At 43.5% G+C, this 11,520-nt stretch overlaps 1 protein-coding gene across 4 annotated transcripts; it reads right to left on the reverse strand.

Moving 5' to 3' along the window:
• Positions 1 to 914: 914 nt before the first annotated feature.
• On the reverse strand, positions 915 to 5,506 carry LOC147425118 (putative alpha,alpha-trehalose-phosphate synthase [UDP-forming] 7). 4 transcript variants are annotated; one of them, XR_015186373.1, is made up of 5 exons: positions 5,383 to 5,506; positions 2,867 to 5,012; positions 2,516 to 2,789; positions 2,038 to 2,436; positions 915 to 1,202 (listed from the first exon to the last, which is right to left on the reverse strand). XR_015186373.1 is itself a non-coding variant. In XM_086499583.1 (3 exons), the coding sequence occupies exons 1-3, from the start codon at positions 4,816 to 4,818 to the stop codon at positions 2,104 to 2,106; spliced, it is 2,559 nt and encodes an 852-aa protein (XP_086355709.1). In that variant the 5' UTR covers positions 4,819 to 5,481; the 3' UTR covers positions 1,250 to 2,103. The 4 variants fall into 4 exon arrangements, 1 of the variants encoding a protein (XP_086355709.1); XR_015186374.1 differs by having other exon boundaries at positions 2,867 to 5,015; positions 5,383 to 5,464; XR_015186372.1 differs by having other exon boundaries at positions 2,867 to 5,481.
• Positions 5,507 to 11,520: the final 6,014 nt, after the last annotated feature.

Consider the following 11,520-nt stretch of genomic DNA (forward strand, 5'->3'; position numbering starts at 1 on the left):
GGAGGGTGGACTATATTTCGAACTTTCAAAAGGCGTTGCTTGATTCATGGAACATTTGGTGCTGGGGATGCGAGATCAATCGCTTCGGCACGCCTACTTGATGTGGGCGAGGGGTTTTGGCTGCCAAAAGTTAGGGCATCACCCTTATCTGCAGGAATTGCCCAATGCCACATCACATCCACCTCCCCCCACCCAAATTTAGGTGCATGCTCTTTGCTACCCCCATCCTCAAGCTCACAAGAAGTTTTGGACAAATTCTCACAATAATTCCCACATTGTGACTTACCTCAACATCATGAGCTTCTGTGAGGGAGGCACCTTCTGTGAGGGAGGCACCGCATACCTAGCTAGGTACGATTGGGGGCACGGGACCGCCGGCCCGGTGGGGGGGGGGGCAGTCCCCCACCGGGCCGGCGGTCCCGTGCCCCCAATCGTATCTAGCTAGGTATGCGGTGCTTCTCGAGCATAAGCTCATGATGTTATGCATTGTATGAAAAACACTGAAAAAGACTGTTTTCTTACATGAGAAAATTCTAAATCTTCTTGTGAAGTCATGCAAGACTCCACGTGAATGTTGGAAACTATCACAGAGCCCTTATCACCATATCTACTTCATTCAATTGCTGAATTCTCTAAAGTACGAACTTCCTGATGATGTTGCTGGTGTGCAAATGTTAAGTGTAATGTCACATTGTGTTTCATTATTCATATGATTTGAGGGAGATTTGTGCTTGTAGTTAGGGGAAGTTAGTTGTAATCAACCCTCGAGGCAAAATGCCACTGCCCTCTTACCGTATGGTATGCTCCTGTTGTGCATTGCATTCTCCAAAGAAGCTGTGCTTAAGTTGAAAACTATGCAAGATTGCCAAAGAGTGTGTTCTCTCCAATAAAGCTTTTTGTACTGAGGCACAAGGTCCCCCAAAGAGAAATAACAGGTATGTATTTAGTGAAGGCAATTTACATGACACTGCCTAAACATGCGCAGAGTAGCAAACCCGCTGTACAAAGCCGTCTTCTTCCACATATATTGCCTTGAGCAATCCCTCTGAGGCATACCTTCTCCTCTTCAGATATGGGAGACATTGCTACCTTCAAAGGGCACGATCCCAAAGAATAAAAGAATGATATCTATAAAAAACCAACTAAAGCTGTAAGGGAACATCCCGATGAGGGCCTGCTTCAGTGACATGTGATGCATCAGCCTGCCAAAAGATGCAAAAAATCCACATAAGAACACTGCCCCACTTTCTTGTTTTGTGCAAAATATTTTAAAAGAGCAACTAGCATGCACACACTAGTAGGGCCTGCTTCTCTACCTTCACAGGGCCAAAAAGATCAAATTACATTTTGAAAAACCACATGTTCCCTATCATGCACAAGATTGGGCCAGGTCCTCCAATCTTAGGCATGGTTTGCAGAGCGACTGCAGCATCCATCCTGGCTTGCAAAGATTTTGTAAAAAATGCAGACCTTTTCTGGACCCACATGTCATGTAGTGGAGAAGGCGAGCGACTCAGCCGCACACCACCTGACTAAGTACCACCCCATTCCCTAGAAGGGATCAATGGTGACTATGATGCCCCCAGATTGGGTGTGATCTCTGCCGTTCCATGAATTTTGTGAGCTAGCTGTGAACCCACATGTGAACACAGTGTCTGAACTATGTGTAAACTCTGTGCATCAACTCAATGTGAACTAAAGTCACCCATTGCCACATCAAAGACGTGCACACTAGCATGATGGTAGAATGTTGGCGTCTAAATGGGGATGTGGTAGGTTAAAGTCTTGCAAGCCCCTAATTTCTTCCACCCTTGGGACTCAGACGGCCGAGAATCGCTGATGATCTCACGTCGTCGATTGTGAATGGGAGGGGGGAAGGCTCTGAGGGTCACCTGCTTCCTCTTCAGTCCAAATGGACAAGCACTCTGAATGTAGCCTTGGGAGCAAAACATCCTTACAACGGCATTACATGTCTACAAAAATTGGCTCATCATAATGCAGCTAAATATGGCTGGATTAAATATTAGACAGGCCAACCTGATGCTTGCTGCCCTGCAAAGAACTGGTTATAGCTTCTCATCATTGCCATTGGTTGAGCTGAAGTTAACGGAACTTTGCCCTAGGCTTCGCCACATTACGCTGTATGGGTGTGTTGATGCTTTGCAGATCAGAAGGAGCTGTCAGAGATTGCAGCATCTTCACCACCTCCACTGTGTCTTCAAGGTAGTACTTAGCCTTGCTTGGTTTTTGTCCAACTGTACATGCAAAGACCTCAGCCAATGGTATTTGTGGGAAGCCTTCCATGGCATGTGCAATACTTTCAAACATGTCCTCATCTGATCTATCATCTCCAATGCACAAAACAAACTCAGGTGGCTTCCCGCACTTCACCATAGAGAGCAACAGCTCCTCGGCCACAATCCCCTTGCTCACTCCCTACATAAAAGCGAGCCGTAAGTAGTCTTCTACAGAACATGTCCCAAAGAGAAAAAACGCGAGGAGTTTTCCTTCTTACCTGAGGCTTCACTTCCACAATGTGATGACCACTTTTCACAGCTACAGGCTTGTTTGCAAGCATGCTCTCTAAATGATCGAGAAGCTCCTTTGCTTGCCATGACCCGAAATCAGGATCAGCATCTTGATAGTGCCATACCAAAGCACTTTCTTTGGCCTCTATACTAGACCCATCTGTGCTCTCCGTGTAACGTTTTAATACAGGTTCAACCACCTCTTTCCAACTAAAATCAGACAGGCGAATCGGAAGCTCCCATTCTCCATCTTGATGCCGTCTGCACAAAAAAGCAGAAAAGTTGAATTACACACCTCCACAATGAAAGCACCTTACATCACCCTTCTAAAGACATACCTGTTGAAATATCCATGCTCTGCGGATAAGCCCAACAATTTGCACGGAGAGAACCAATCATGCAAGATATGCCGGCTTCGTCCGCTGATTATAAACACTAGATTATTGGGGTCGGCGCATAGAGCATTCAGCACGTTTATTATCTCTGAGCTGGGGGTTTTATCAATAGAGTTGCAAGGAACCATTGTGCCATCATAATCCAGTAATATAACTCGATTTGTTGTACTCTTGTATGCAGATGTGATGTGCTCAATTGAGAGCTTTCGGAAGCTCGGATCCAGTGAGACAATCCTAAAGCCAAAGCCAAATCCAATACCCCAGCACCGATGCTGTGCATGATCCTTGCATGTCCTCTCTAGGTCAGTCATGAAACTGCGAACCCAGTATGCGACGTCATGAGTGCTTACATATCTGTAATGCTTCTCGTGACGCATTTCCTTTTCTGTAGCGGGCATCGTAAGAGCTGATTGTATAGCCTCTGCAACATCATTTATGTTCCATGGGTTAACTCTTATGGCTCCACTAAGGGAAGGGGAGCATCCAATAAATTCTGATATAACTAGAGCACTCTGCCCATGGTTGCCTTGTCTACACACAGTGTATTCGTATGGGATGAGATTCAATCCGTCCCTTACGGCCGTAACAACACAGCACTCAGCAACAGTGTAATATGCAATCCTCTCCACCTGCGAGACTCGTCGCTCAATCAGGACCACAGGCTTGTAATCATCAACACCAAACTTCTCATTTATTCTTCTTAAAGTGGTGTAAATTTCCTCTTGAATTTCAAAAGCCTCGTGTCTATTCACAGGATTCGCGATCTGCACGAGCACCAACTTTCTTTTCCACGATGGATTTTGTATCAGAAGTTGCTCCATTGCCAGAAGCTTCAAATTGATGCCTTGAAAGATATCTAGGTCATCCATACCAAGAATCACAGTCTTGCCATTAAACTGTGCCTTGAGCTCACATATCTTGGCCTTCGTTTCAGCCATTTCCAGTGTGCCCATGAGTCTCCCCATGTGGATGCCCACAGGCATGATCTTTATACCAACAGTTCTGCCAAAATACTCTAGGTCAATGTAACCCCTCTGAGTCTTGAAATGAAGTCCTAGCATTCTACTACAGCAAGAGAGAAAATGTCGCGCATAGTCGAATGTGTGGAAACCGATCAAATCTGAATTGAGAAGTCCCCTTAAGATCTCTTCCCTCACAGGGAGAGTTCTATAGATTTCTGAAGAAGGAAACGGTGTATGCAGAAAAAAACCAAGCTTTACCTTGTAGAATCTTTTCCTCAAAAAAGTGGGTAGGGCCATGAGATGGTAGTCATGGACCCAAATAAAATCTTCTTCAGGGTTGATTACTTCCATCACTTTGTCTGCAAACATCTTGTTCACAGAGACATACGCTTGCCAAAGGGTGCGGTCGAAGCGGAGACCGTGTTCTGAAGTGATGGGCAGCATGTAGTGGAAAAGGGGCCATAGCTGGTGTTTACAGAACCCATCAAAATAGTTGTGTTTGAGATCTGGGGGCACAAACACAGGCAAACAATTGAACTTTTCAAGCAATGTGGCCGCAGCCTCCTCTTGATAAGTGAGCTCAATGTCTGCATGCAAGCAACCAATATAAAGAAGCTCTGTACTCTTGGGCAAACCATCTTTGAGCTGCAGATAGAGGGAGCTCTCATCCCATGTGAATGACCATGATCCGGTTGCAGAGTCTTTCTGAGCGTGCACGGGGAGTGTGTTGGCAACGACGATGGTTCTGTCCTGCGGTACTCTTGGCGATGAAGGGAAGGAGGGATGTGTGCCATTGGAGGTGGCATTCACATCACTCATGTCTGAAAGAACTCCTGCCACAGTCATCACTTTGGGGAAGCTCTTCACACTTGAGAGAGAAATGGAGTAGCTTGCTGGCAAATCCAGCAAGTTAGTGTAGGACCTTGAGATCATGCTTTCTGTCAACTTGACAGGTAAATTGGACTTTGCAAGGATGGGCGTATGTGTGCAATGGGCGTTTAGCAGCTTATTATTCAAGAGCTCTTCTGCTGATGATCTCTTATGTATGTATGCTACAAAGCTGCTGCCTGATCTCGATGATTAGACAAATGTGCATAAATTGCTGCTCTTGAAGATCAAGTTGAACCCTGCTGCATTAATCAAACCGACAAAAAGAGAACATCCTGCATCAGTTTTAATTGTAGCTCTCACCATTTGTTGAACAGACTTTTCTAAATGCGCAGCAACTTAAAAAGCAGCTGAAAAAGCACGCCAAAAAGCAGAGAAGATACCAACTAAGAAAGTCATGTGCTCTCTATTTCCTGGACAAAAGTTGCTAAATAAGCAGAAGGGGGCGTAATAAGAGAAAAAAAGCAGAGAAAATTCAGGGAAAATTGAGACTACACGAATGCTTTTTCGGGAAAACGAAGGGCAACCCAACATTTGTTTGGGAGAAAGAGGAAATGGGGCGGCTGCAAAAACAGGGACATTCCAGCAAGTAAGGGAGGGGGGACTCACCTTGACAGAAGAGGAAGGCGAAGGAAAACAAGAAGAAAATTGCGAGTGAAAGACCAGGAATGGAGTCTTTATTCTTAAAAGCACAGACACAAGAAAAAGGAAGGGGGGGGGGGGGGGGGGGGGAGGGAGAGAGAGAGTCAAAGCACGCCAAAGAAAATACTTAAAGAAAAGGAGGGAACGCGCAGACGAATACGTATATGGATGAGGTTAGTATGAGAGAAGGTTGGCAACAGCAAAGAAACCATCCTACTAGGCTAGCTAGAAACTGAAAGAAAATGAAAAAGCAAGAAAAGCGAGGCAACAACATGGGGCTGATTAAGGCTCAGTCCTTATAGGCCTAGGACCCCAGTAAATCTCTTGACCAACTCACACATACCTATGCAATCTCTTGGTGTGAAATTTACTTGTAACTGCAATCCACCTTGTGTCTCTTATGTCACCACGAAGTCATAAGGTGTTATGGTTTTGAATTATCTTTTGGTTTGCTACTTAGCAAGAAGCTGGGTCGTAGGTTCATACTAGTACGGTCGGTCGTTTTCGGCGGCTTCTCTCTCTCCCCCTCTCTCCCTCTTTATCGCGTGCAAAGGGGCTTGTTTTTGTTTTGGACTTTAGCCTTCACATCGCAGATTGTGACAAGTGTAAAGGGCTCCTCTTTTTCGCCAGATTATGTTAGTAGATTTTGGCCTCGGTTCCCCTTTGATAGAGTTAGACAAGGCATTGACAACAACCCCTTGCAACTCAAAGATAAGTGCTCCGTCCAAAGTTTTGATGGATCCCAGCCACATATGTCTTTAAATTATCTACACTTGCCCATCAAAGACATATTTCAATAGGTAGTTGAAGATAATGTTGGGGTTTAGGGTGAGATTCGTAATTTCTCTTACATCTCCATCACATGGTACCCATGTATCAAAGTTCAAACAATCCATTGTTTTAGAATCATAGGGTTCACATAGTGACACCTTTGATGTTGAGCTTGGCATGTTCAGAGTTCCCCATGTCCTCTTTACTAGCCACCGCACAAAATGCAAACTTGTTGGGGGCCTTCTATGCATTGTATAAACATTGTGGTCAGGTATACTTTAAAAGTCTTGCACATACTAAGGGAGTTTACACAATGCATCTTGCTACATGCAAAAAAGTAGTTGTGCAAAATACAGCATCCACTTTGGTTATCGTTGGTGCCTCTTGGGGGGCAGATAATAAGATATGCATGAGTTGTCAGCAAGATGTTACTAATGCAACTATGTCAAAATCGGCATCGTTACAAAAAGCCTTGTATATTGCATATAAGACAAATAACTAGCGCACGGTGACCATGCATGAGGCAAACTTATTTCAAAAAGTATTTGATATTTATGGATCTTGTGACCGCTATCTTACACATTATTTGTTAATAGAAAAAGGAAAAGGGTGGTTATGCTTGGTGGGAGATAAATTAGAGAAAGGGTCACCATTTTGGATGCCTGGCCACATATCTTACACATCATCTGTTAATAGAAAAAGGAAAAGGCAATGACTCATCTTATGGTGGTGGTTATGCTTGGAGGGAGATAAATTAGAGAAAGTGTCACCATTTTGGATGTCTAGCCACATATTATATGCTGGAGTCTACATATGGTGTGTGGGTGTGGGTGTGGGTGGGGGAAGAGCCTGCCCTCATTCTGTCTTCCTCCTTTGCCTTTGCCTTGCGGCTTTGCACGACAGTTTTTATCGATTTGATATTTATCACGATTATTTGTGGCCCTTACTCTTCACTTTCTTCACTTCAAGATTTTTTCAACTAGTGATTATTATCGTTACTAAGATTGCAAGTATTATATGCTTCCTAGATCTCCAGAGGCTCCGTTAAATGGTGAATGGCGAGGCTAGATACTTGCTCTATGGAGTACGACTTACTTCGAGAACAAGAGCACCCAAGAGAGGAGCCTCTTGGAATGGATTCGGATTTTTGTTTTGTGTTGGAGGGCTGAAAGTGTGGCACCGACTATTCCTCTTACATCTGGATTCATGAGAAAGCCTTCAAGCCAGCCCCTTTTGGAAAGCGCACTATGACGAAAGAGCTACTATTTGGTGAGAATGTTTTCAGTTAAAGTAAGGAAGTTGATGGTGCTACGATGCAAGTGAACTTTGATCAGATGTTGCTCTTTAGAACTTGAAGGCCTCTTGTTTAAAATCGATCTTGTTGTATTTCATAACAAATGACAACCCAAGGATTATGAAATTGGGTAGCTGTAATATTCAGCAATAGGAATGAGGTGCAACACTTCATTGCGGGGGGCAAAGGGTTTCATGTAGTTGTGTGTTCCTCAAAGCAGGCAGCAGTCCAAGATCTGGTCATAAAAGGAGGAGTATGGGGTACGTTACACCGTGGACCCGGAGGTCTACCCCGAGGAAGAGATTATGCACTCTTTTCCAGTGTGGGTCACATTCAAAAGTCTTTCACTTTGGCTGCATGATCACTTTCAATCAATAGCCTCCAAGTTGGGCCAATTGCTCTTCATGCCAAAGCTGCAGTGAATGAGATCAGGGCTAGATATTTAGGTGTGCATTCTATGGAACATGGACATACCCAATTCGAAGTTTGTGGATTTGAACATGGGGTGCCTTGGAGCCTTTTGTAAAGAAGTGCCTTTGCTTCTTTCCCCACATCATGCTACAAATGTTGCAGAATTGAGCACTATGCTAGGAATTGTCGTATGGCTGGGGTTGTTGGCAAACCAATGGCCAAAACCACAAGGAAGCAAGCTAATATTGATTGCAAGCAACCCCTTGGGAATCCAAGCATGCCAATGGAAGCAAGGGAGTGACAAAGGTGTGGCTAAGGTTGCAGCCATTGAGGATACATGTCCACTTACTATGAAAAAACAAGAGAATGGGAGCAATATTTGCAAGCCCGAGCATAAAGATATGTTGGACGGTGAAAAGAGAACATTGTCGCAAGGATTGATCCACCTGGGTAGTAGATCATCCTCCTTAGTTCTATGGAGGATCATAGTAAACTCAAGGGATCCTTGCATGAGGTTGCAACAATAGAGGAAACTTAGATATATGTAGTCATCATTGAAGCTACTCTAGCAAATAATATCAACCTCCTTAGGCATTTTATAGATATCCCTAGCTCAACCACAAGTACTAGTTTGGTAAAAAAGAAGTAGAAACTTCCCCCATGAAGTATTAGTATTGAGGTTATGGTTGGATGGGTAGTTATATGAGTTGCTATCTCCCTATAAAAGTTGCAGCTTTGTAGTCCCTCTAGTCTTATGGCAAGATTTCTTTGCATGGACTTTCTTGTATCTTTCTTTCTTTCTTCATACAAACATCCCACATAATGTGGGAATCGCTTACTTAAAAAAAGACTCATTGTGAAAGCTTATTCGTACAATTGATTGGGGGATAAATTGGCAAATATTGCTTTTTCACACGGAAACATTGAGGCAACCACTTAGACTAGAGTCTTTGACACGTGTTATAGGTGACTTTATGTGCCAAAAACTCTCTTGACATGGTTTGTTTCTCAACCTCTTGATAACCATAAGGCTATCTAAGTGAATATGATCTCTTGATTGATAGATGGGCTCTAAAAAGACCAATCCTTTAATGTTTTCATTGGCCTGTCAAATGAAAAAAATGCAATATACAACCAACTATCACCATAGATGAAATGTAAAATTAATCTCAACGTGGAAAAATCAACATAATTCTTATGTGCCACATAGAAAAAAATTAAGAAAGCAATACCAAAGGTGTGCTTGTTTGAAAAGAAATGCTATAAAACCTTATTTATACTAGTCTGTCGGCACCGCCTTTGGTGGTGGAACCTCTCTCTCTCTCTCTCTCTCTCTCTCTCTCTCTCTCTCTCTCTCCACAAGTAGGAGAGAGAGACAAGTGGGGGAGGGGCGGTTGCCCAATATAGTGTGCAAATGGTAGTTTGTCCTATTATTTTGTGTGTATGTGGGTATTGGAATGTGTAATTTGCACCTCTCTAATCATAGTCTAACAACAATGACATAGGTTCAAATGAGGCAAAGGTAAATGCATGTTTGCTCACAAAGTACTTCTCTATTGGATCACAAAATCAAACTTGTGCATTGCTGTTTGTTATCCTTATGATTTAAAGCAACCTAGCCAGCAATAAATTTACCAGATCTTAAAGTCAAAAGAATAAGCACCTCCATGATGTGTTGAATAATAAGGCTTGTGTTGAGCCTAGTGCCCACTTTGTTTGTATGCTTGAGAGAACTTGTACAGGCATCCATGAGAGCATCTAAAAAGGGGTGGCTTGTGAAGTAGGATTAGGAAAAAGGAAAAGCCTCGGTTTATAAGCAAAGTAGCAATATAGTAATCAAATTGGTAGAAGGATGGGGCCCAAATTGCCTACGGCAAAGAGATTATGCCCCAATTGACATTTGTGTGTGACTTGGAGAGTCCAGTAGTACAATATGCTAGGTGTTTTGCCGTGGCAGTGCCTAGGCAACCATCTGAAGTTTGAACACAGCCATAGACTACAATTACTCAAAAAAAAAAAAACTCGAGCTGCAAAATTTGAAAGAGTAATGACTTAGAGGTAATTGTAGAGATACATGCCAAAATTATCTATGGAAAAACAAACAATGCCAAAATTCTCAAAGTTTTACATAGTATTTATACTAAGGATAAAGGGGGAGGGAATTCCGGTTCCCCCCCCCCCCTGCCACGTGTCAAAACCTCCATCAAGCGGTGGGTGTGGCCTGCAGCTCCGGGAGCACAGTGACGCAGAGAGAGAGAGAGAGAGAGAGAGAGAGAGAGAGAGAGAGAGAGAATGCGAAGCCCGCCGGTTGTACTAGTTTATGCTAATATGTGGATTAGCTTGTAGTTTGTTGATGTTGAAATTTTTAATGGTAGCCCCAAAAAAGAATACGTTGGAGGTATGGGTCATGACATTGAAATAAGTTATGCAATTCCCTAAAATAAGTATCATGTGAACGGGCCCTAAGATGCGGGAGTGCTAAAGGGAGGCAATAGGTGGATCTAATTTTGTTGGAGGGTTGTTGTTGTTGACCTAGCCGAAGGTTGGCATTGAAGAAAAACGCCATGTCAAAAAGGGGGCCTATGACCTATGCCAGAGGGATTGGATAAGGTTGATGATGAGCTCTCTCAGAGCCTCAAGCCTCAAGTGTTTGATTCAATAACGTACACCTTCCACTTCATTGAATATATCCTCCTCAAGGCAAGAGTCGTCCCCCGAGTAGTCATTACAAGTCAAGCCGCTCAAAAGATTTACTCTTTCCACTCCACGCCCACCTTCTTCCCTTAGCCTATAGCTTTTGTCTTAACAAGCATGGAGCCCATTATCTCTCTCTCTCACTCACATGTGCATTGTGCAATTTGTGCTTTTAACACACATTCTCTCTCTAACCTTCTTCTATAGCAAATTGGCAAATTGCCATGTGTGCCTTCCTTCCTCTTGGCTCATGTGCAATCCACTACAATGTACTCTTTCTTCTCTCTAGTCTAGATAGTAATAATTTGCAACCACAACGTGTCCTCTCCATTTTCTCCCTAGTACATCCATTTCTTTCTCCCATCCCACCGCCTTCCCCACTCTTGTCATCCCTTCCCCCTCTTACATTGCACATCTCTTAGGTCTAGGAAGTTAGAGAAGGAATGCATGTTCAAAGCCCCACCTACCACAATATCTTCAAAGTGCTTTATCTCATCCACCATGTTTCATGCTTCTCCCTAAACAAACATGAGTCCTTGCACGCATAGGGAAGGATTCGTATGATTGTTCATTCTGAACCTGGGTTCCATGTAGCTATGCCAACTAGCATTCATGAAGTTTTTTTTTCTCAAGTCGTTCGAAGCTTTGCTTCGACTAGTTTTACAGGATTGCACCCACTCACTCACACTCGTATGTCCCTGGGGTTAACCATAGTGGTGAGGCTTTGCTTCGACTAGTTTTACAGGATTGCACCCACTCACTCACACTCGTATGTCCCTAGGGTTAACCATAGTGGTGAGGCTTTGCTTCGACTAGTTTTACAGGATTGCACCCACTCACTCACACTCGTATGTCCCTGGGGTTAACCATAGTGGGTACACTTAGAGCCCCTCACCTTTACCACTAGCATTCATGAAGTTTTATACACACACATA

Source organism: Adiantum capillus-veneris, chromosome 25 (assembly GCF_014529385.1).
Source record: "Adiantum capillus-veneris isolate H3 chromosome 25, ASM1452938v2, whole genome shotgun sequence".
Lineage (NCBI taxonomy): Eukaryota > Viridiplantae > Streptophyta > Polypodiopsida > Polypodiales > Pteridaceae > Adiantum > Adiantum capillus-veneris.